Raw genomic sequence first — 25,391 nt, 5'->3', positions numbered from 1 at the left:
AAAAAAGAGCACTCAAAAGATTTTAAAAAATCAAATAAATATAAATGAATTTAATGTAATTTTATATGACTTATTTGTAAATTTTAAATTTTAATACTTAGCATTTTTCATACTTTCTATAAATAAAAATTACTTAAAATTTTATAATATTAATTTTACAGGATTTATTATTACTTATATTACCTTCATTATATTCAAACTGTCAATTTTTTTACCTTTTATACATAAAAAAATGATTCATTTATTTTAATTCTATAAAATTTACATTCCGAATTACTTAAATTTTCTAACATTATACTCTACACTCACAACTGGGTTTAATAAATGAATAAAGGTACAAAGTAAAAATATAATAAATTCTTTCTTAAATCTTAAAAAAAAAAAAGTAGTACAGAAGGAGTACTAAATTTTTTAAAAAGTTAATAGAATTTACACGTGTTAAAAAACTAAAAAGTATAAAATTATTAAATTAATGAAACAAATAAAATTAATGAAAACTTTATATTAAAGGAAATTTTTTATTCAATTAAAATATAAAAACTTATTTGTTAATAAATTTTAATTTTATATGAATTTATTATAAACCTTATTTATATATACACTATGTCTTGTAAGGTAAGATATGTCATGTTAAGGACATGTTCATAACCACGCGCGTGAGCTTGAATTTGAAAGACAGAGTGTGCAAGTCCCAATAGCAGGAACATGGTATCGTCACCGGCAGGTGACATTTTGCCATCACCAAAGCGTAAATACACCATTGAATCAGAACTAGTCATCCAATCTCACGGACATAAATGGATCCTACCCACAAGCAAGTTTACACGTTCATACGAGTAAGGCATCGTTAAGTTCCGTTGCTGATTATGTTTATGTAATCAGCTGATTATGTTTACGTAATTAGTAAGGCATCATTGTGTTTTTTACTGTAAGGCACTGACGTGGAGGACACAGAAACTTATTTCAAAGAATTTTCACTTAAAAAAGCCACATGTTAACTGCGTTCCAAGCTAACAGAAAAAGGTTTTTTTTTTTTTTTTTTTTTTTTTATAATTTGATACTATGAACAATGAATGTCATTACACCTGCCACCAGGGCTCTTAGTTGCCTTTACCACCAGGTCAAGGGATCATTTGCAACAGAAAATGTTCACTGCATTTTTGTTGTTACATAAACAATAAATTAGATATTTTTAAGTTAAAAATTAAAATTGATACCCCCATTTGGATGATTACCTATATATCCATTCAAGTGAAATTAACTCTCTGATGTGTGAAAAACTATTTCTTAATTTAATGAGATTTAATAACAATTTATAAGAAATTGTCAATTCAATTGGTCATTTCTTTACCTGATGCATGTAAATCTCTCAATTCCTACAAATTAGCAAAATACATTTCCATCTGCTGCCATCCAACCAGAAGGACAAACTTCAAATATAAAAATATAAAATAAAGCTTGTACAGAGTACAGATTGAAATCATGGCATAAAATAGAAACTGAAGTGACGTCATTAATGCACTCTCATGGGTCAAACTTTCGATATAACATATATAATCCTTGGTATGTCTTAACAGGTCTAATTTCAAAGATTGAAAACGCTAAACATTCCTTAGAAAATTGACGTAGCATCTCCAAAACAAAACATAAAGCAGAAAAAATTGGACACTTAGGTCCTAGCAGCAACCCCAGCACCTGCAGGACGAGTTCCTTGACCAGGCTGACCTGGCTGTGCAGGCTTTGGCAGGTCATCCTGAAACATTAACGCAAAACCAATAATCAAACTATGAAATAAAGCATGAAAACTACATAATTATACTACACTAGTGTGGAACAAAGACAGAAAAACTACTACTTAGTATTCTAATACAATCACCGATATATTTGCAGGAATACAAAATCAGGGAGAAAAATATTGTGATTAAACACGATAATCAAATTCATCACACCCTTATGTAATCAAAATCAAGCTAAAAGATAAAGATAAACCAAACTGCAACTATAATTACACCTGAATTGGCATAGAGCACCTAATTAAAGACTCCTTCCCCCCACCCCACCCAAAGAAAAAAAAAAAAAAAGAAAAGAAAAAGGAAAACAACAATAACAACAACAACTAAAACTCAATCCAAAAAAAAAGTCGAATTTGCATATCAAATATTGCACTAGAAAACTAATTTATTTAGCAAGATATTAGAATATAATTTGAAATAACAAGCAATAGGTGAATATCCTTTCTGCTTACTTACAGGTTAAAGCAAAGTCTAAAAGGGTAATGTTATTGCCTAATTTTTTAAGAATAAATTATAAAGCAAGAAAAAGAATAAAAGATATAGGCATCAAAAACAAAAGCAAATAACATATATAATTGTAAGAGAAAAAACAGAAAAGAAAAGAAATATTACCCTGCGCCTGAGAAAGCGCTGTGGTGGCTCACGGTTCCTTCGCGCAGTGCGAGAACGAACCCTAACAACTCTGGAGTGAATAGCACATGAAACACAGTACTGCATCTTCACATACAGCTTAGGAAGAACATATCCTGAATAATCATTCAAATCAATCCTTTATCTAACACATAAACTAAAAGATTAGATTTAATAACAATTAGTCCTAGGAGAGAGAGATATACCATCATAAACACAAGAATCCTGGACATCCCTAACTGCAGCTTGCTCAACAATGTTCCTCACAAGAAATCTCTTGATGGCTTTATCCTTTAATCAATCAAAAATCAGGATTTGTAATCAATAAATAAAGGACTAGGATAGTAGTGGGTGCAGGATACCTTAGGGCAGCATTTGCCACAGTTAGAGCAGCGAATGAACTTGACATGACCACGACCATGCTTGTTGCGGCCGCCATTTCTTCTCTTGAATGTCTGAGAAAATTTAAAAAAAAAAAAAAAAAACATAGGAGAGAAAGTGTTAGAGATTTTGAGAAAGATTTGACATTGAAGGATAGATAAAAGAGAAAGAGGGAGTGATCTAACTCACCATGGTTGATTGCGCCGGTGGTGGTGCTTTTGACTGGAGCTTAACAGCTGCTACTGCTGCTAGGATTTTGCACAAATAAGAAATGAGACTGAATGTTTTAGGAGGCTTTTATAGCCAGAGTAGGCCTAGCACTTAGTTAATTACTAATAACAATAACTTTAACGTAACAGCATGAAAGATTAACAATAACTTTAACAATATATAAGTTTTAAATTACTGAATAAATCATACACTTGATTAAGCATTTTAAAACAATTGCTTAATGCCAGCCTATTTCTTTATTTGTAGGTCTGATCAAATGATTGAAGTTTTATTTTCTGCTACTTTGACAGACTTTGTATACTTGCAGATCTTATGCCACCTGAAGTGTCCAACTAGAAATTAAAAAAGAAAAAGACACTACAAGAAGGCAAATTACGAAAAACCAAGAAAGAAGATATGCTCTGAGCTCAACAGAAAATCGAAAAGGAGTTCTTGAAAACAAAAACACTAATAACATGAACAGATAGCCGCGTGAACTGTCCCAGATAATTAAAAGACAGCACCAAAAGCCCCAGTTCTATCTTTGTTTCTGAACAAAGCAATTGTGCAGCTACTCTAAAAGAGCCCATGTCCAAAGGGTTTACTTGAATTAAATTAAAAATATTATGTCTCCTCCTTAAATTGGTTATGTCTTTAATTTGCTTCACAAATTGTGATGAATCATTAGATGGCTTGACTCAGTTCCAACCATTCAATTCTGACCGAGACTTGATTAAAACCCAGAACGGAAATAGGAAGCAACTAACCAAATAAAAGAACAACATAACCATTTCAATTCCATCAAATATATATTAGTTTATCAAGAAACTGAAAACAACAAAACACATAAAACAAACACAAAATGGGAGGAATCAAAATCCTAGAGTCACTACCAATACACTGGAAGAAAAACAATCAAACAAGCAATAATTCAAAATCCAATAAATCCATGATTGTAAAGAAAAATAAAAAGTAAAGAACTATAATAGATTCAAAATTCAAACTTACCAACCAATAAGGCAAGCCAGTGATAGTCTCGCTAACGCAAGCCACAGAGCTTCCCTTCAACTCGAAGAAAGCGGCGATGTGCGATTGATAAAGAAAACGAGCTCTGTAATTCGAAACCAAGCAAGCTTGCTTTTTTATCCAAAACCCTACATTTAAACGACGTAGTTTTGATGCAGATTAATTTAACTTGACTGCGCTAAGTAACATTTTGGCACTGGCTATGCTGCTACTAACAACTTTATATATATATAATATAGATATAACCTGAAGATGTAAGTTACTAATAAAATTCTAAAATATACTAATTTGTTTATTTTTATAATTTTCTTGGCTAACCGTTAATTTCACCCCAAACTTTTAAAGCAGTTGTAATTTTAATAAAAATCGATCATTGCATCCAGGACATTGCAAACTTATCAATCTAGTTTTAATCACACTCTAATTTGCTTTTAGAGTGTAATTACATCGTAAAAATGGATTGGAGCACTTTAAATTTGTCAATTTATTACAATTCTATCCTAAAAACAAATTAATATTAAAATTTTGATTAAAATAATGTAAAAATGGACTTCATAACTAATCCAAACTAAAGTAAATGCAAAACATAATATTTTAATTAAAAGAAAGAATCAATCATTCTGCATCTTTTGTACTTCAATTTATTATCTCTCTCCAATGTAGAAAATTAAATGATGGCTATTGACAGTGGTAAAAGAATCACCATATTTATTTTATTGTACTAAGAAATATACCATTGAATTAATATCCAACTTATTATTTTTGTATCTTAAAATTAGTTCAATTTTAAAATCAAATATGTAATCTTGATTTTTTTTATTTATTATATGAATACTCGGGTTTGATTCTATTGTTTATTATTTAAATACTTGGTTGGTTATGAAGTCTATTTTTGCATTATTATAATCAAAATTTCAGCATTATTATAATCAAAATTTCAACCTTAGTTTATTTTTAGGGTACAATTGTATTTTTTTATCAAATTAGAATGTAATTGCAATTAAGTTGATAAATTCAAAATGCTCATGGTAAAAATGTCAATTTAGAATGAAATTGTAACTATTCGAAAAGTTCGAGATGAAATCGAAGGTTAAACCATTCTCTCCTTATTTTTTCTTATAAATACTAATTTTATTTTTTAAAATATATTTTTAAGGTTATACAATTTTTAAATGTTTAAGTAACAGGGGGACAAGAATTTGATTCTTAGTCTATTATTAAGTGGTACATGCATTTATATTACTATTAGGCTATACATTGATATGGTTTCCAATATCGCGCGCCTATTCAACAATATTAAGGATTAAAATTATCTCCATTAGTTTTAATTAAGAAAAAAAGGCAAATTTTAGTCAAATTATCTATCAATCTATTTATATAAATATATAATTTATAAAGCATAAATGTCATCGCCCTCCCCTTGGTAAGTATTGTCCGCTTTGGGGCGTTACGTATCGCCGTCCCCCTCACGGTTTTGTCCCCTCAGGCAGGCTTTGCAACCCACCCAAAAGGCACCTACCAAGTTGAGGAACCACCCCTCTTATGTATAGGACCGCCCCCTCGTACTTAACCGATGTGGGATTTGCCTAAGGTGTCACATACACCCCCCCTTAGGGACTCAGCGTCCTCGCTGAGGTTTGCCCCACCACCGGCCAGAGGAACGAGGGTCGGCTCTGATACCAATTGTCATAGCCCTCCCCTTGGTAAGTATTGTCCGCTTTGGGGCGTTACGTATCGCCGTCCCCCTCACGGTTTTGTCCCCTCAGGCAGGCTTTGCAACCCACCCAAAAGGCGCCTACCAAGTTGAGGAACCACCCCTCTTATGTATAGGACCGCCCCCTCGTACTTAACCGATGTGGGATTTGCCTAAGGTGTCACAATAAATGTTTACATGGCAACATATTCGAATATGAAAGTGATTATGCGACATTTTATGTAACATCCCTTCCCGGTCCACCCGTTAACCCGAATGAATCGAGCCGAGACGCTACAATCTGGTTGAATTTATGTCCTGTCATGCTGATATCATCCTGTATGCTAACTATGAATACAAAACATTCCCAATTGAACTCCAAACTTTCAATATCTCCAACTAATCATTTTATATATATAGTCATAACTGTATAAATCCTCAATAGCATTTAATATCCAGCAATTAATTGCATTCATGATCTATATCAAGTCTTCATGACCTAATCATACCAACTATAGTAAAATAGTTCATCTTCAATCATTCATAAGTATTATTCTTATCTCCAACTACTTACACCAACATAATTACATGCTTCACTTATATTTACAATCACATAGCTCTAACAAATGTAATAATTATACATGCCATAAATCTTAATACATGTCATAATTCTTAATTATATAATTCTCAATCTACTACTCCCAAATTAGTCACTTCTGTTTTGATAGTACTCTTCAAGTCTTCAAGTAGCAACCACGATCTTCAAACAACGCGTGATAAAAATCGACGCGCTGAGTATAAAACTCAGTGGTGCTCATAATTCACATACTTAACAAAGTGTGATGGCAACTAACTTAAAATACAAATTGCATAAAAGCATTGAAAATCATAGATTCAGTAAATTTCAACATCAATGTATCTTTATAGCAACGAATAAACTTCTAATTCATACCATAAATAATTTAGTTATAATTATCTCATAACTCCTTTACATGAACCTTTAATCCCACATATCATGATACTATCATGATCTTACCTGCTGTTCATTATGTTGTATGAATGAAATCAATAAACATGTAAGAATACATAACAGTATATTTTCATTGTCTTACTTGCTATTCATTATGCTGTATGACTTATGCACTTTTAGTCACATCATATAAGTTATGATTAATAACATCTCATGACTGTATGGCTCCTATAAACTTGTAAGCATATATAGCATTATACTTTTATGATCTTACCTGATGTTCTTTATGCTGTATGAATTCTGCAACTTTGATTAAAACTTAGTGAATATCGCAACGAATAAAGAAACATATAAGTACATACATATGTAGAAATAAACATGTACTCACATATGGAATGTAAGCACACATATCATGATACTTTCATTTTACCTTGATGATCTTTCTTGCTGTTTAGTATACTGTATGATTCATGCAATGTTATGTCAAGATATCTGTATGGCTCCATAAGGTTATGGTGAAACCGAAGTGATAAGAAAAACTGTATGAAATTGTATGCTTGGCTGCTATGGCCTATATAATCATATCCACTCAACGGCCTGTAGCCGGAGTACCAAACTGTATGGGGCGCAGATCTGCTATTCTATGTCGCGACATAACCTTATCTACGTGGTTTCTACCTAACCTCAATGGAGCATATTAATGGAATGACAATAGATAAAACAAAAGCATAGTAACTGTGTCATAATTTGCATGCTTGTGTCATAAAATTAACTGTTTCATCATTTCATAAAATTTACTGCTTACCTGTATGCTGATAGCCTCGCCAAACGGGCAACTTGTGTCATGTTAGTTTCACACCATTTGCATGCTTGCATTTTGTGTTTATACATGTGTTTATGTTGTCTTTTTGCTTTAAAATGATTGAAGACATACAAGTTGAGAAAAGGAATACAATTGCCTAGAATGCATAACTTCATACACCATAGTGTTTACCTCATTTCACATCATTTGCATGCTTGCATGTTGTTTTGATGCATGTTCTAATGTTGTCTTTTTGTTTTAAAATGATTGGAGGCATACAAGTTGAGCAAAGGAATACAATTGCATAGAAAATGATGTCCAAAAGAGTATCAGAACACAATTCGCGAGCGCGCCATGCAAAGTCGCGAGCGCGAGAAGCAAATATGAGGGTCAGTGAGTTTACAGGCCAAAGTCGCGAGCGTGCAATGAAAGTCGCGAGCGCGAGAAGTGCAAAATGAGAGTCAGAGAGTTTACAGGCACAATTCGCGAGCGCGCAAATGAAATTCGCGAGCGCGCGTCGTGTTTTCCAGCCTGCGCAGTCTATACTATTTTGATCATATCTCTCAATTTACAACTCCGATTTGGGTGATTCAAAAACCCATGTAAAGCTAACACATAGAGGAACAAATAACTCTTCTATGCCCCTTCCTAATTCCATCATTAAATAGGGCAAAAATCATGGTGAAGTTACTAGTTACTTTTCCAGCAAAACCTGTTTCAGTAAAAACTCAATATCTACGTCATTTATTTATTTCATCTCATGCTTTTTCACCATTTTCAGTCATCTTACTCAATATTAAGCAACATATCTTCTCATTATCAACACACCATACAATTTATCATGCAAGGAAATGAATTAAACTAAAAGAGATAGCACATCTTCACTTAATAAGCTTGGAATCTTCTTCTTAGCTTCCTTCTACCTTGAGCTCACCTCTCCTATACATAAGAATTCTTATGAATACTCTAAAATATCACCAAATGATTCAATTATGAAATTCAAGAAGGTTTACTTACTTGGATAGAATAGAAGTTGAATTAATGCTTGAATCCCATTAAAATCTTCACTACCATTAAAAGTGATGGAGAAAGGAAAGTGGAAGAGGAAAGTAGAGGAAGAAGATGAAGATAAGGATGAAGAAATGAAAAATGAAATGGAACTCACGGGTAGTCTCTAGAATATCAATGATTTTTATGTGAAAATTACCAAATGGTACCTCAAGTGTCAAAATGGTACAACTCAATACCTCAATTTTATACTTTAGTGCAAGCAAGTCCTAATCCTTATACTTTAATCTTTTTGTTTCCTTCAAGTAAGTCCACTTCTTTTCCTGATTTCAATCACATCCCATTCTAGCCCACTCTAGACTCTAATGGATCAAACCGAGTTTTAGATCAGCCCGACTCGACTCTAAGCATCAACTCGATTCAATAGAAAATGGGACGTTACATTTTAATTTTTCGATATGATTAATATATTTTTTTACATTTAATAAAAATTAAAATTTTTTTGTTAAATACTAAAGTTATAAACTAATAAATCTAATGGAGGATTTCAATATAATTAATATTTTTTTTGCATTTAATAAATATTAAGTTTTTTATTAAATAGTTTTTATTCTATAAAAACAAACTAATTGAGTTATAATAGAGTCATAGTTAATAAAAATTAGTTAAATATATAGTTATATTAATAAATAGAATTAAAATATTAATTTCAATTCACTAAAATTTATTTTATTAACATGAATATTCTTATACCTCATTTATTCTGAATATATGAAAATTTCAAAGAGAAAAATTAACAATTAACTAAATATATTAGTTAAATTATAATAAACTGCTTATAATAATTAATTGTGCTAATTAATATTTCAGTTTATTACTTGAAATTTTCAAAAAGAATGTATAATTTTACTTTTCATCGTTAAATCAAAATTATATAAACAAATTATTTAAATTAAAGCAATAAAAATATAAATTACAATAATTTTTCTTGAAAATTAAACTCAATTTAATTAAAAAATAGAAAACTATATGATCCGCTTATCACGTAAGTATATGACTAGCTAAGATATACTTTTTTGGCCTAAATGAATTTTAGAAAATTTTGTAAAATTTATTTTGAATTATTTGTTTTTATATTTGTTATGAAATTTAATTTTCACTTTATTATTCTCCTTAATTGAATTTTATGAAATTCGATAAAATAAAATCTTATCTGTTATAAGTTAATTTTATGTTTTCAAATGCATTTTTATATAGATGAGGATTATAGTTGATTTGCAAATTCTATTAAATTTGGTTTAGTTTAAGAATAGATAATTTCATGAAATTAGTGAATTTCTAAATGAATTTATATTCATATCAAACATAAATTTATGAACATGTAAATCAATTCCGTGAAAATTCAAAAATTAATTTTAGGGGAAAAAAAAATCATATACTATGAGCTTTAATAATTGTATTTTTAGAAAAAAATAAACAATATGATGAGATTTCTGTCCTGACCTTGTACCCAAACAACCACTAACTCCAAAGTAATCCGTTCCGATATTAAGTTTCCACATTCCGTCATCCAAACAAGCCCCATCAGCTGTCTGCAGAAACTCCATTTACATTTCAGTCTGCACCTTCAAAGCAACAAACAAAACTCTTTCTCTCTCTATGCATACAATTTTCAAGTAGAATCAGTGATATAGAAGATGTTCCCGCAATTCGGTGCCACAGCAGAGACACTGAGCAAGGCATCTACGATCGTGTTTCGTATAGGTACAGACGCTCACTTATATGACGATCCTGAGGACGTGAACATCGCTCCTTTGCTCGATAGCAAGTTCGACTCCGAGAAATGTGAAGCTCTTAAGCGCCTCCTCGCTCTAATCGCTCAAGGCTTTGACGTTTCCAATTTCTTCCCTCAGGTCCAAATATTTCATTCTCCTTCGTAAAATTGATAATTTTACAATGTTGAACTAGTTATTTGTTTTTAATTAGAATATGAAAGATCTTCAGGTTTTATAGATCGGATTTGAAAGAATTTAAAATGTTAAGCAATTAATGAAGTAATTGCAAACTGTTATGGTTTAAGTATTTGATTTTGATTCAATTGTAAGAGACTTAATAATTGCTTTGTACAAGTTAGTGCAATATGTTAGAGTGTGTTGGTGAAGCAATTAGGATTGAAATTGGTTCAAATTGCTTGCATTATCAATATTAAATAAGAATTCTTCATGAATTAATGGCATCTGATTTATTGTTACTTACTTTAATATCAATCCTTTTTCTTCCCTATGATTTAAGGGAATTACAGGTTGTGAAAAATGTGGCATCTCAGTCATTGGAAGTAAAGAAGCTGGTTTACTTGTACTTGCTGCATTATGCCGAAAAGTAAGTAATGAACATTAATTTACATGAAATAATTCCTTTGAAAGATCATGTTCATAGCTAGAGCTATTTGGCAATCATGGCATAAAAGAACTGCAAGTTGCAAATTTATATGGTAGTCTATGGGACTTATAGGATAGACAGAAATGTTAAGTGTCCTTTAATTCCACGTTGCATTAATCAAGAAGATGGCTGAATGCTTTTTGATAACTGGAAAATAAGATGGTAATAACTGAATTTAGTTTCTAGCAATCAAGGACAGAACCACTTTCTTTTTAATGGCAGTTCATGTTATTGCAAGGTCATTGTTATTTATAGCCTTGGCAAGGTTCTTTCTCTCCCACCTTTTTCGTGTGTGTGTGTGGGGGTGGTTGGTGTTTGACATACGAGTTTATGGTTTTGGCAATGTGCTTATTGAGTTAAAGGATTATGCTTCAGTTGCATTTGAGGATAGATGATAAACTTGTGCTTAAGTTGATTCTATCCTACCATGTGAGATATATGGTCCATTCTCTTATTTCTTATCTACTTCGTGCAATGTTCTTTCTAGGCGTCCAAATGAAGCTTTGCTGTCAATCAATTCCTTCCAGAAGGATTTGGGAGACACAAACCCATTGGTGAGGGCTTGGGCACTTCGTACCATGGCAGGAATCCGTCTACATGTAATTGCACCTCTTGTTTTGGTGGCTGTAGGCAAGTGTGCGAGAGATCCATCTGTTTATGTCAGAAAGTGTGCTGCTAATGCTCTTCCCAAGTTGCATGATTTGCATCTAGAGGAACATTCCTCAACAATTGAAGAGGTGTAGTCAATTACTTACAAAGTGTTGCATCGCATTTCTTCTTTGCTTGTTATCATTGGGGCCTTTATTGGACTAACTGAAAAACATTCATATTTGCTTATGTATTGTTTGCTGGTCAACTAGTTTTCCAAGTACCTATAGGATGTTGGAATGGCTATGCTGAGATGCTACCATTATGTCTATCTTTGGATAATCATATATCATAAAAAGTGAACATGGGTTTGGTCTATGGATTTATATTCTTCTGTTTTATGCAGATTGTTGGAATATTGTTAAGTGACCATTCCCCTGGAGTAGTTGGAGCTGCTGCTGCTGCATTTGCTTCTGTTTGTCCAAATAATTATAATTTGATTGGAAGAAACTATAGAAGGTTATGTGAGGTTCTTCCCGATGTGGAAGAATGGGGTCAGATAGTTCTAATTGGAATCCTTTCGCGCTATGCAATAGCAAGGCATGGTCTGGTAAAAGAATCTATAATGTTCTCTTTACATGGCAAGGAGACTTCTCAGTCTGAAAATGATGGTTTAGATGCTGAATTTCCATTAGAAAAAGACAGTAGTAGCGTGACTTGGAAATATGACTCTGAATTGGCAAGCATGGTCTCCAGGTGTTATATTGAAGGACCTGATGAATACTTATCGCGGTCAAATTATGCCAACAAGATTTCTTCTGAATTTAGTGGTGCAAAATTTACATCTGGCAAAAGTAATGATGATGTGAAGGTCCTGCTCCAGTGTACTTTGCCATTGCTATGGAGTAACAATAGCGCAGTTGTACTAGCAGCAGCTGGTGTCCACTGGATTATGGCTCCATGTGAGGATGTCAGAAGAATTGTTAAACCACTTCTGTTTTTGCTGAGATCTTCTAATTCTTCTAGATATGTGGTGTGTAGCATTTCCTTCAATGTATTTTACCTCCTTTGAATGTGTGGAGACCTGTGTGCGTGTGTGTGTGTGTGTATTGTAATATAAAAGTACTATTACAAGAATTTCCTTTATAATCATTTCAAGAAACCAACGAATGTGGGTTGTAGTAGTGAAAAGGGGCTATGGTTGCTAAAGCCTTATATACAATGTGTGAAAATTAGGTAATTAGTAAAACCAGAAGGAGTGGAACTTCGAAAAAGGAAAATGAGATTCATTAGAAAGGTACAATTTTAGACTCTATACTATTGGTTCTGGGAAAATATTGAATGTTTAGGTGAATTATTCTGAACTTCGATTGGAACCTAATAAAATATGTAAGATCTTTTGTCCATTGGGTTATTGCCCAACTGGAATCGTAGAGAATATGGGTATTTGGATATTTCTTCATTCAGTAATTTGTCTGGCCACTGTATCATTTGTCTACCTAAATCACATCTTTGCTTAAAATATGTTGATCATCTTTATTTGCAATGTCTTTAATTTTCTAGTCTCAGTTCAGTTAGGGAGCTGCTTAATGGTGTGATACCTTGTTTCTTATTATACATGTAGGATAATGTGGATAATGCAGTGCAATTTAAAAGTTTGCTTGGTATCGGTAGTTCATAATGTTGGATTGTTATTTTTTGATTCTACAGCATTTGAAATGTGTATCTGAGTTATGAATGTTACCCAATTCAGATTTGGATTTTTGTTAAAATGTTCACTAAAAATTTCAGTTTTACTTGGTAATGCAGTGAAGCTTATATGTATTGATCTACCTGTCCAGGTCCTTTGCAACATTCAAGTGTTTGCTAAAGCAATGCCTTTCCTCTTTTCTCCGTACTTTGAAGATTTTTTCATTATTTCTTCAGATTCTTATCAAATAAAAGCTTTGAAGCTTGAGATTCTCTGTTCTATTACCACAGAATCATCTATTTCATCTATCTTCAAAGAGTTTCAGGTATTCTCTCTGCCCTTTGTTTGTCTGAAGTTAGGTGCCATTTAGGAAGTTTGACATTATTACTTTTCACTATAGATATATTGGAAAGATAATAATCCATTTTTTGTTGGTTATCTTTATCAAAACGGGGAAAAAAAAAATCAAAGACTTCCAAAAATTGCTTATCTTTATTAAGTGGATGCTTATTTTTAACTTATTTCTAGGATTATATCAGAGATCCAGACAGGAGATTTGCTGCTGATACTGTTGCTGCAATCGGTTCATGTGCTCAAAGACTTCCCAAAATTGCCAATACATGCTTGGAAGGGCTGTTGGCTGTAATTAGAAAGGGTATAGTTTCAGTTACCTGACTGAACTTTAAGCAAATGGGAGAATCTATTGTTTTCTGAAGTAACAGGACCTTTTGCAGAATTTCTTAACAGTGATTCAGGATTTATTGGTGGAGAAGGGGGCGTGTTAGTTCAAGCAATAACATCAATTAGATCAATTATAAAACAAGATCCTCCTTGTTATGAAAAGGTATAATCCTGTTTTATTAGTCTATGATTCTTTAAGGTAAATACTTGTTGCAGAAAAGGATGTCTTGCTAGGCTCTATTTGAGCTGGTATGTTATATGTATTAAGCTTAATTTGTTCCATAATTGTGCATCATTATGTCATTTAAGGCAAATTTAGATTTTTGAGGATAATGGGGTTTTCTTTGATCCTTCGGAGTTGCTTGTTCATGTAAAATAGAGAGGTTTTGTTGAAGTCCTTTGAAACTGCATTTCCTTCACTTTGTTTGGAACTGATTATGTAAGAAAATTTAATTTAATTTATAATGGAATTCTTATGTTTGGAATAAATCAATAACAAACTAAAACTATCTAGTTTCCTATATTATCGTTATTTTGAGCATGCTAGTTGGATGGGGTGGGGTATTGTTGTAATATGAATGTGGACCCCACCCCACCCCCCAATCCCAACCAAAAAAAAAGTAAATAAATAAAAAAAAAACTCTTTTGCCAAATGAATTAAAGTTACCCCTTGTGGTCTGATTTCTGTTACTCCCAAGCTGGCACCTTTTTTTTTTTTAACTCAAATGAACTGAATTCTAGTAGTTATCTGCTTCCCAAAAATGAGATACTGGCCCAAGTAGAATTCAATTATGTAGAATTCCGGCATTAATAGTGTCTCCAAACACAGAATTTTTGACAAAATTGTGGAGTATTTAGATGAAAGGAATGCCCGTGTTCTTATCTTAGGGCTCAGCTCAGGTCTTGTTCTTTAAGTGGTTTTCTTGGCTTCTTGTGGTCTTCTGCTTTGACAGCTTTTAGTTTAGATGAGCGCCTTTAGAATTAATCCTATAGAAGAAAGCCTCTATTGTTTTATATTTTTCTTATCTGTTTTATCCAATTTAAATCTAAAAATTATTCAGAACAAATAGTTGAGGCTGAAAATAGAGTATATGAGAAAGGCATCAGACATGCTTTATGTATGTTTTGTACATAATTCTATACTTGTTAATTTTACTTCACAATAAGTTCTGGGTATGGTTATTGTTTATTGCTATGTTGTATATAAATTCTCAATTTTCATGATTTTTATAGCTTCTATTTGAATATTAATATTTAAATTGTGTTAAAAGTTGTTGCTATTTTGAAGAATTAGTTAGAGTCATCGTAGTCTAGTCCTAAGATATCATCCCTTCCAATGGGAGCAAGTGAAGGAAGCAGTTTGTTCTAATGCTTTGGAATCGAGCACTCTATGACAAATATGGACGAAAATGATGATGGCACGTTTCGTTGGTGAAAATTACCATGAATAAGTGATTGTCATCCATTTAGTTACCAAAAGTGGAAAACTTGCCATAGTACTAGTCCTTTTAATTAGATGTTTTTCTTTGGCATCTGATGTCTTTTTCTGGCTTCTTTTTATTTTCTTAAGGTTGTAATTCAGTTGGTTCGTAGTTTGGATTCAATCAAGGTGCCTGCAGCCCGTGCAATAATAATCTGGATGATGGGAGAGTATAGCAATTTAGGGGATATATTACCAAGAATGTTAAGCACTGTACTTGAGTATCTTGCATGGAGCTTTTCTTCAGAAGCATTGGAAACAAAGCTTCAGATTCTCAACACTATTCTTAAGGTACAAGAAAGAAATTTTTCTGGTACTTTTCTCCACTCTGCCATGGATATGTAGTCATAATGCACAAGTAACATCACTGTCCCATGTGTTTATGATGAGCTGTGGACAATAGTGTATGAACTGGAAAAATCTGGACGCGAGTTTTTTTCTTCACTATCCTTTCTTTCACTTTCTGTACTTCTTGGAATATTACTGGGACATAATTAGTTTTGCCTGTCTGATTTTGATGCTATAGAAAAAAAAAATGTGCTTTTTATTTTTCAAGTGGCTTTTATGCACAGGTGCTGTCAAGTGCAAAAAAGGAAGAACTTTGGACTTTTAGAAAAGTAGGAAGCTATGTGCTTGAATTGGCAGAGTTTGATTTGAACTATGATGTCCGTGACAGAGCTCGCCTTATCAAGAAACTTCTTTCATCAAAATTAGATTCTCAAGAAATTCGGGATGATATGAATTGTTCACCTCAAAGGGAGGATCTGCCCCATGTGCTTGCCGAATGCCTGTACCGAGGACAAACAAAAGAATCATCTTTGGAACCTATTAATTATCGAATATACCTTCCTGGATCTCTCTCACAAATAGTCCTCCATGCAGCTCCAGGATATGAACCTCTCCCAAAACCTTGTACTTTGCTTCATGATGAGCTTACCCAGCTATCAGGCACTAATCATGAGAAAGACATGTTAGGGGAAGGGACAGATGGTTCTGACACAATATCTGGATCATCAGACGAGGAAACTCTTTCAGATTATAGTGTAGAACATTCTATTACTGATTCAGGTGGTGATGGCGGCAGCGATGATGTTGGTTCTGCTAGTGAGAGTGGAGATGATGTTGATCCACTGATTCAGGTATCAGATGTTGGGGATGCTCACTTAAATCAGAATGAAGTTCCTCTGTCTGCCTCAACTGATTTGGAAGAACTGGTGTCAAAGAGAGCTCTTGAATCATGGCTGGATGAGCAGCCTGACTTGTCAAACCCAAGTACATCTGAACGAAGTCAAGTCTGTAGATCATCAGCAAGAATTTCCATGAGGGATATTGGAAGTCAAGTTAAACCTAAACGCTATTCACTTTTAGATCCTGCGAACGGAAATGGTTTGAAGGTTGATTATTCATTCTCATCTGAAATTTCAAGCATATCTCCTGTACTTGTGTGCCTTGATGTTTCCTTTGAGAACTGTTCCACTGAAACTATTTCAGAAGTAAAGTTGGTGGATGAGGAATCTAACAAAGCTTCAGATTCTACTGAAAGGTGACTTTTCCTGTTGCTGTCTGTGAAAGTTTCTTTGGCTTTGTCCTTGGTTCAATGATCTAGGTTTTCACTTGTGAGGCTTGTATACATGCTGGTGAAGATGTTGACCACCAATTCTGACATACCTGAAAAAAACCCACCATGCATTTTCTTTTACGTATATATATTTTTGGGATCCTATCATTCCAAACCTCTAATGCACACGTGCACACTGCAGCACCTGACCTTAATCTTTAATTTCAAGGTACATTAGTAGTTCATGTGAGAAAATCCAATCTTTTCATTACTTATGGGTCGCTGCACATTAGTACGTCAACCAGGTGTAATTTGTTTAGAAAGCAGAAGTTATCCGCTTTTTCATTGGTGTTACTTTAATTTTTCCTATTCTAAGTCACATGATTCAGTTTCAGGTGAACTTGTATTTTTACTTGCCATTCCTATTCTCTTGCCTGATTGTAGTATATATTCGCCTCCCCATAGGCATGGCCTATGTTCTATTTATGGCCCAAGCCTATCATGGTGAGTAAAACCTATTTGCTATTATTAATCTTCCTTTAGGCATTTGAATAGTAGGAAAATTACCTATTCATAATTATCAATCTTCCTTTAGGCTTTCTACTTTAGGAATATTAAGTAAAAAACTTTCATGTTTTGGTAGGGTTTTTTCTGTATAAGACTGCAGTCTCTACAATTCTATTGAGTTTTGGCTGAGTTAAGATACTTTGGGAGTGAAAACATAGAGTTCTACATCATTACCTTTTTGTGAATGTCCGGAAATTACTGTTAAATTGCTGGATGGAGTATTCTTTTGTTATTTGATTTTTATAAATGCTTAGTGCCTGTTTGGACAAGTGGCTGGAACTGGTTTTTGGCATTTGGGATCTGAACTCCTAATTAGGGGTTTTCAGTAAATTCAGCCTTTCGAGTCGTGTTTCAAAGTTTAATGTTTAGCAATTCAAAATTATAATTGAAACGCTGAAAGCTGATATCTCTAGTAGTTAGCTAGTGGTTTTCCAATGGCTAGCCATTAGCTGCCAACTCCTACCCGCTAGCCATTAACTGCCAACGGCTAGCCACAAAGGCTGAACCAAACAGGCCCTTAGTAGTTTCATAGTTTTCAACTGTGGTTCATACTTGGGTGGCCTTTCATGATCTCCTTGATCTTTACCTGACTATGCAAAGTCTATCACGAAAAAGAGGAAAATAGGTGACCTGGCAATGTTCTTTTGACTATAGGAATATCGTCTCTTGGCTTTAATTACTAATTTTAGCCACTTGCTTTTATCTTGATACTGCAGCTCCTTGCCTTCTCATAACAACATACCAATTTTGGTTCCTATGGAAGAGATTACTTCTCTAGAGCCTGGTAAGATGATGAAGAGGATTCTCCATGTTCATTTCCATCATCATCTATTGCCTTTGAAGCTGGCACTATATTGTAATGGCAAGAAACTTCCTGTCAAGTTGCGACCTGACATCGGATATTTTGTAAAACCACTTCCAATGAACATTGAAGCCTTCACAGATAAGGAGTCTCGTCTCCCTGGAATGTTCGAGTACAAGAGGAGGTAGTTACTTCATAATATAGTGAAAAGAAAATCTTTCTGTTTCTTTTTAGTTGATCCTGTTATCAATTGGTAATTGATATGTTAATTCTTAGTATGTCAAGGCATCTTAGGGACTGAATATAAGCCATTCAAGACATTGCATGGGTGGCATAGTGGTGTCTTCAGAGTACTTTTTTTGGTTCTCCCTAATAGTAAAAGTTTGTAATTATTCTAGCTGCAAATTGAGAAGAGTTTTTCAAAAATGTCAAAACAATTTCTTATCTTTGCCTTGAACCATTGGAAATAGACATTTGGCCTCAAATCCAATGCAATCTAGTTATGTGCTGTTTTCTTTATAACCTAAGTAAATCTCTTTCTGTTAGGAACGTAAAAGGTATTAGTCTGCCTTTAAAAAAAAGTGTTTCTAATGAATTGTATGCTATCATTGGAATTAGTCTGCCTTTGGCTATCATCAGAAATAGTCTGCCTTTGTAAAAGGGGTTTGTGATGAATTGTATTTTTATGCTATCATTGGGATTCATTCGAGTTTAGGAGGCTTCATTACCTCAAAATTTGGAATTGCCTTTTCGTGAAATAGCGTAGTGACTGAATTGACTGCAACAATATGAAACAAACACAAATCCATGTGTATGATAAACCTCATCAACACTGATAAATCAAGTGGTGAATCCCATATAATATTGCAATATAGGTCCTGTGCCAGTAACAGTTTATCGATTTGGTTACTCAAAACACATGCTTACATGGTCAAGAAAGGAAATCAGATTCTTTATCACCTGGAAATTTTCAATTGAATGATTGTGGATTTAATATATGTATGTAATGTGTGTAAATATATATATATATATATATATATATATATTTTTTTTTTTTTTCTTTTGATCCTTTTGTCTTCTTTTTCTTTTTGGATCTATATTTGATGTTCTGAAATATTTGTTTTGTCTGCTGCATTTTTGTTGGGAACCAAGTTGCACCTTTACTGACCACATTGAGGAGCTGAACAAGGACAGCAGTGACATGTTAATGAGAGATAAATTTCTCTTAGTCTGTGAGAGCCTAGCCAGAAAGATGCTTAGCAATGCTAATCTTTTCCTTGTATCTGTTGACATGCCAATTGCTGCCAATCTGGACGATGCCTCTGGTTTATGCCTACGGTTCAGCAGTGAAATTCTGAGCAACTCAATGCCCTGCTTAATTACCATTACTGCTGAAGGTAAATGCACTGAACCATTGAACGTGTCTATAAAAATCAACTGTGAGGAAACTGTATTTGGCTTAAATCTATTGAATAGGATTGTGAATTTCCTTAGTTGAGCCCCCTTTTTGCCTGCTTGTATTTGTCGATTCTGTTTAAAGCCATATATTGTTGATAATTTAGTTCAGGGAAAAGAGAGAGAAAAAAATAGTGAATCATCAGAGAATGTCTTCGGTACCATTGTGCAAAACTGTAATTACGTTTTGTCAGTTCTTGCAGTTGTTTTGAAATAGATTTGATATCTGTTGAAACACCTTTATCGTACAGAACTATTTAGTTTCAAGATCATGCAATAACTTGAAGTTTTGTGGAGCATTCACTCTATTGAGATTTTTCTTTTCTTATTGTTTGTTTTTTTCCACATTGCTGGTGCTCTTAAACTTCTTTTGTTTATCATTGAATGTTGATGTTTTTCAATGGAAGAAGAATGCTTTCTTTTGGTTACATGAAGCTTATAAATTCTAAATTTTTCTTAGTTTTCCCAGTGGAAGTGGAATTTGCAAATTTAATTGCATTATTATTGCTAGTGGGGCATTTGCTGCAAATGGGGAAAATCGTAATGATTGTTATGCTAAGGAAGTTTGTGATTTGAATTGATAAACATTAGAATGATTGTGTAGGACAACTACAAGGTACCCCCAAATTTACGGTTCCTTCAGTCATTAGGCCTATCGTGTATGTAGAAATGGTGTCTTTATACCAGTTGATCTGTTTGCTGGTTCATTTTACATCACTTGGGTTGTATTACAATTTGGTTGAATTCTTGTGTGGATCAATGGAAGAATACTCAAACCTTTCTCTCCAAATGGAAGACAAAAATTCTTAGAATTTGCATCATTAGAGAGTTGAACTTAGTATGCAAACAATGACTTGGGGTCATGGTTAATAGTCATAAAAATTGATGAGCTAATTAACACTCAAGCCTTGCAGGCTTTATAGGTTAAATTTTGAGAAACTTGGTGCTTCTATTATATGTGGAGGCATAAGCTGAGGTAGAAGTTTTTCTTTTTCATCAGTTACTTTTCTTCTCACAAGGGCAGTAAGTAGCGGAACTCAGATTCATAAGGCTGAATTTCTATCATTTTTGTTGAAGTAGATTTTGTTTCTCCATTTAGGCACTCCATCATCAATCTTTTCAATGACCCAGAGCGTGGCAATTGGCTATAAATCCATTCTAGTAGTGATTCCATGCTGTCTGCAAAATCTTGCATGTGCCATTGCAGAAGCTTGGGAACCACAATCTTTCTCTTGCTTGTAACCCCAACTGAAGCTTCCAGATACTCGACTTTTGCTCTCCCCAATTCATTTACCACTTCTTCTGGGGTATAGACCCTTAGCTGCATAGATCAGCTCGTGTTTATTAAACATGCTGAACATTTATACTCATGATCTACGAAGAAATGGATTCAGAAGCATTAGAAATTTTATATACTCACTGCTGGGGAAGACCATGTGCCCCGGCAAAGAGCAAAAGTCACATTGGGTTCTGGATACCCAAGACCATAAGCATGCCGTAATAGCATTTCCTTCTCATCTGGAGGAGCACCCTTGGAGATTAAAACATCAACTTATCAAGCTATTATATTAACAGAAGCACCTGAAAGTATGACTTAGCCTAACATTTGACACATGATGCTGTTCTGAGTGAGACTTTTCCTTCAGAATTCTGTGAGATTTTTTGATTTGTGTTCTATTATCAGCCATATTTGAGATGGCTTGGAAGAGACATGAATTAAGAAAATTTTGAATTAGCATATAGGTATCTATTTGACTTACATGTTTTGTTTCACATGGATGCCGGAGAATAAAATGCTCGATGGCCAAAGCATTCAGCACTATTCCGCCCACATTCAGTGCAGCCTGGTAAAATAATCTCACTTCATTATTGATGGTAAATTACTATTTCAATTGGATATTTGTGGATTCTAAATCTTTGGGTTATCCATCTTGCTTGAGGTTTCTTGTATGACTTCTTCATAAATATTCCCAGTTTAGGATGATCATGTTTGAGACACTGACATACCTTGTTCATGATTGCCAGCAATTTCTCCTGTGATGAAGGCAGTCCGTGTTCTAGAAATGCCTGAAAATTCAGGAAAAATACAAGTGGGATTGATATTATTAGACATTTGATTTAGGCCAAATATTTAAAAAATACCCCTGAACTAACTAGGAAAGCTTATTGAATCACTTAACTTCTAATTTTGATCTGTTACGCTCTTATATTTTATTTTTAACCTAATGCATCCTTAACTATTTTTATCTTTGTAACTGAAAGGCACCATTTGCAGACTCATCAATGGATAATATGATAAATATGTTTTATCTCTTTATTTTACGTATACATGATTATTTACTCTTTATCCATTGATGACTCAACAAATGGTGCTTATACTTTACAAAATGGAAAATTTAGAGGGTCCAATTGGTCAAAAACAAGAGTTTAAGGGTGCAATAGGTAAAAAATAAAAAGTCAAACGTGAGATGGACTTTTCCAAACATGTACTCAGTCTTTGATTTATGCGGTCATTTATTCTATATGAAGTAGCTCAAGAGGTCTTACTGTACATGCATTATGCAGGCATTGTAGATATTGATCCAAAATGCTAGCTTCTGCTTGTAGGTCAAGAATGTCAAGTCTACATTACCTAGTTTATGAATTAAAACCCTGAAAGAAGTAGCAGAAAAGAAATATCTATAAAAACTCAGCTGATATCTGTTCAAAAAATCACCACATTCTTTTGAAACCTGAAAGAAACCTCATTTTTCTGGCCAATGGTAAGCATTCCAAAAACCGACTGACATCTAATGTGCTTCTTGCAATCTGAATGAAGTTCTTATATGGTCCAATATCTCTGATAACGCTGTCTAAATCTGGCATAATGCAATAGGGATCAAGATTCGATGTATTGTGATTGAAAGCAAATACCGACGCTTTACAACTGAATGAGGTTTTTGAGCCTTTTGGATTGATGCAGGAGAGACTAAGCTTTGGAACAATAGCTAATCCTTCTGTACTCTGTGGTGCTTGATTTACGTCAAGAAATATGCCTATTAGACATCTGATTAGTTCTTCTGAAAGCGAGTTTGGTTTCTCGTCGCATATTTCTTGATACACATAATGCTCCTTTTGCATTCTTCCTCTTGATATTTCATCACCTGATGCATAAAAAAACCAACAGAAAAGTTATAATTAGTTGCTGTGTAGCCATAAGAAAGAAACTTCTACACTATATGACACTAGCTGCGATAATTTAAATTTCTCATTACATGAATGTTTGTAGCTCTGAGTCGATATTAATTTAGGCCCTGAAGATTATAATAATCCTGGAATTTTCTTATTTTTAGGTAGTTTGATACTAGTTAGACTGCTTTATTTTTGTTTCCTGTTTCTTGGTTGTCATTATCTCATTGATGCTCGTACATGGTGTTCCTCGAATGAGACCATTATTTGAATGAAACGGAGTATTTTCTCCTAATTATATATATCTACTCTGGTTTTATAATTTTTATTTATTTTTGTATCAATGAAAAATTCTTGTGAAAAAGGCTAGAAAATCAGAAAAATCCATGAATTTTCAAAAAATTAGAATTACATAACAAATCAAATAAATTTCAGAAGTATCTACAGCTGGTGTTGATGTCATATTCACAGACAATAATCTTTTGATGGAGAAAATGAAAGCTTACTAGTGGAAAACAAATATGACATTTCTTCTGCAGAACCTACAGAAGATCTTTTGAATTTCATTTTATCTTTTATGTACTCTTCAAAATGTTGCGATCTGCATAGCTGAGAGGACTCATCATCAAGCACCAAAGATGGATTTCCTGGTCTGCATGGTGGTAGCTGCCTTAGCTTCCTCCGCTGCTTCCTTTGTAATTTCCATTTCTCTGTTAGTTTCCTCTCCTGGTACAAGCTCAGTTTTAGCTCATCAACTCTTCTCTCTAGCCATATAATCTCTTCCTCCACCATTGCCAGTTCTGCAAGAAGTCCTTGAACCTGCACATGTATATTTACCTCTGTATAAGATCAATTTCATGCAAAAACTACTGCTTCTATTTATTTAGTGTCCGTTTGGCAAAATTAGTTATTTTGGTAAAAATTAGTTGTTTTGGTAAAAATTAATTGTTTTTAGTAGCATTTAATTGTTTGAGAAGTTTTTCATTAAAAGCTAAATATTACAGGAGAACTAAAGTTTTTTAAAATGTTACTGCTAGTTAATATTTTGACCAAAAATTATTTGTTTGCGAAATTTATTTAAAAAGATGTTTGCGAAAAGTATTTGTTTTATCAAAGTTTTTTCAATTGCTTTGCAAAATTGTAATTTGACAGGCTTTCCAAATGGACATTCAGGGCTTGTTCGATTGGCTGGCCGTTAGTGGGGAGAAATTAGCTGTTAAAGGCCAGTAGCTAGTGGTTAGAGGGTGAAGTTTTAATAACTAGAAAGAAATATTAGCTTTCAACATTCCAATTATAATTTTAAATGGTGAATCACTGGATTTCGGAACGTGGTTACATGTACTAAATTTATTAAATACTTCTAACTATGCTTCAGAATCTAAATGCAAACGCTGATTTCCATTTGCCTATATCCAAACGGACCTCCAGTCTATTCAATAACAAATTTGAAATTTATTTTTCTGAAAAACACTATTTGACATCTAAATACTTAAAATGTTAGGAAAAAACAGTTCGAAGATACTAATATTTATTTGTTCTGGAACTGTTATATCAGAATTGAGTCTGATTTCATTGTAAAGACAAGTTTTTAATGGCATTATTGAACTTTTTGTTTTGTACATTATTCACAGTAATTTAAATTACTCAAAACAAATACTCACCAAAAAAAAAAAAAAAAAAAAAACTCAAACAAAGTCTTAATAACTCTTACTTGAGGTGGAAGCAAAGAGGCTAGACATGGATGTGCTGAGGCAGGACCATGAAGTGCACAGTGTAACACCTTGTTTCTTGCTTCTTCTTCTTCTAACTCTACTCGCAAATTCTCAACCTGCAAAATTTTCCAAGAAAAGCCTCACTATCAAATATATATTACCTTCAACAGCATAAATTCTGCTTGATGTTTTTCAGTTTTCACCTCCTTTTCAAGATCGAGTCTTTTCTGCTTATCATCACTTTGCTGCATCAGGTAGTCTTCAAATTTCATATTTCAAGAAATGAAAAATGGAGGGGGAGAAAAGAATCAAACATTTAAGAAAATGGACAGGCAGAGGGTCCTAATAAAAGAGAGAGAAAGAGAGTCGTGGGTGCCATTAAGGGTTTAGTTAGAATGAATGAAAAGAACCGCGAGAGTGAGAATGTGCGGTGGAAAGAATCTTTTGGAATGTGATTTGTGGCGGTGAGGGTGATGGGTTTGGCTACTATTCGTGAAGGACATGGCTATCTCATGAACTTACAACGTGTAAAAATAAGAAAAATTAAATTCAAACAAATTTAAGGAGAGGGTGATGAACGTGACGCCCTTGAACAGTTCGAAATTTTCCTCAAAAAATTTTTTGAACAAAAGGGTAGACAAAACCCAAACCCTTCGGTTTGGTTTCTTTGTCACGGATAATAGAAAAATAAATCAAAAGAGTAGACCGAGAGTAGGAAAGTAGATCAAAAGAATAGAC

At 33.5% G+C, this 25,391-nt stretch overlaps 3 protein-coding genes across 4 annotated transcripts; 1 reads left to right on the top strand and 2 right to left on the bottom strand.

Moving 5' to 3' along the window:
* Window positions 1-1,483: 1,483 nt before the first annotated feature.
* LOC105647558 (small ribosomal subunit protein eS26x) lies at window positions 1,484-4,163 on the bottom strand. The gene is made up of 6 exons (XM_012233692.4): window positions 4,023-4,163; window positions 2,994-3,049; window positions 2,786-2,878; window positions 2,630-2,714; window positions 2,406-2,539; window positions 1,484-1,753 (listed from the first exon to the last, which is right to left on the bottom strand). The coding sequence occupies exons 2-6, from the start codon at window positions 2,994-2,996 to the stop codon at window positions 1,670-1,672; spliced, it is 399 nt and encodes a 132-aa protein (XP_012089082.1). The 5' UTR covers window positions 2,997-3,049; window positions 4,023-4,163; the 3' UTR covers window positions 1,484-1,669.
* Window positions 4,164-10,047: 5,884 nt separating this feature from the next.
* PAT2 (protein affected trafficking 2) lies at window positions 10,048-20,101 on the top strand. Of its 2 annotated transcripts, none has more exons than XM_012233711.4 (11): window positions 10,048-10,426; window positions 10,816-10,892; window positions 11,440-11,689; window positions 11,947-12,573; window positions 13,382-13,555; window positions 13,759-13,885; window positions 13,965-14,074; window positions 15,482-15,682; window positions 15,964-16,934; window positions 18,233-18,502; window positions 19,471-20,101. In XM_012233711.4, the coding sequence occupies exons 1-11, from the start codon at window positions 10,211-10,213 to the stop codon at window positions 19,814-19,816; spliced, it is 3,369 nt and encodes a 1,122-aa protein (XP_012089101.1). In that variant the 5' UTR covers window positions 10,048-10,210; the 3' UTR covers window positions 19,817-20,101. The 2 variants fall into 2 exon arrangements, with proteins under 2 accessions (XP_012089101.1, XP_020540921.1); XM_020685262.3 differs by having other exon boundaries at window positions 10,287-10,426; window positions 10,806-10,892.
* A 328-nt stretch (window positions 20,102-20,429) lies between these two features.
* Window positions 20,430-25,138, bottom strand: LOC105647583 (ternary complex factor MIP1 leucine-zipper protein (Protein of unknown function, DUF547)). Its single transcript, XM_012233723.4, has 9 exons — window positions 24,857-25,138; window positions 24,653-24,769; window positions 23,448-23,760; window positions 22,517-22,916; window positions 22,326-22,425; window positions 21,781-21,840; window positions 21,534-21,617; window positions 21,194-21,304; window positions 20,430-21,094 (listed from the first exon to the last, which is right to left on the bottom strand). Exons 1-9 carry the CDS (start codon window positions 24,923-24,925, stop codon window positions 20,786-20,788), a joined length of 1,563 nt encoding a protein of 520 aa, XP_012089113.1. The 5' UTR covers window positions 24,926-25,138; the 3' UTR covers window positions 20,430-20,785.
* Between the last annotated feature and the right edge of the window lie 253 nt (window positions 25,139-25,391).

The sequence above is a fragment of the Jatropha curcas genome, chromosome 6 (genome assembly GCF_041381405.1).
Source record: "Jatropha curcas cultivar XTBG-Jc1 chromosome 6, XTBG_Jcur_1.0, whole genome shotgun sequence".
NCBI classification, from domain to species: domain Eukaryota; kingdom Viridiplantae; phylum Streptophyta; class Magnoliopsida; order Malpighiales; family Euphorbiaceae; genus Jatropha; species Jatropha curcas.
Note: the sequence above shows the minus strand (reverse complement) of the source record. Positions and strands in the feature narration are given on the sequence as shown.

Excerpts from the sequence above, each read along its gene's own strand:
- PAT2 (XM_012233711.4), top strand. The coding sequence starts at position 10,211 with ATGTTCCCGCAATTCGGTGCCACAGCAGAGACACTGAGCAAGGCATCT. Across the intron at positions 11,690-11,946 it reads ATTCCTCAACAATTGAAGAG|ATTGTTGGAATATTGTTAAG; the intron begins GTGTAGTCAATT and ends TGTTTTATGCAG. Across the intron at positions 13,886-13,964 it reads GTTGGCTGTAATTAGAAAGG|AATTTCTTAACAGTGATTCA; the intron begins GTATAGTTTCAG and ends GACCTTTTGCAG.
- LOC105647583 (XM_012233723.4), bottom strand. The coding sequence starts at position 24,925 with ATGAAATTTGAAGACTACCTGATGCAGCAAAGTGATGATAAGCAGAAA. Across the intron at positions 22,917-23,447 it reads GTCATATTTGTTTTCCACTA|GTGATGAAATATCAAGAGGA; the intron begins GTAAGCTTTCAT and ends TTTATGCATCAG. Across the intron at positions 21,841-22,325 it reads ACAATGCCTGCATAATGCAT|GCATTTCTAGAACACGGACT; the intron begins GTACAGTAAGAC and ends CTGAATTTTCAG.
- LOC105647558 (XM_012233692.4), bottom strand. Across the intron at positions 2,540-2,629 it reads GGATTCTTGTGTTTATGATG|GATATGTTCTTCCTAAGCTG; the intron begins GTATATCTCTCT and ends ATGATTATTCAG. Across the intron at positions 1,754-2,405 it reads AGCGCTTTCTCAGGCGCAGG|GATGACCTGCCAAAGCCTGC; the intron begins GTAATATTTCTT and ends TTAATGTTTCAG.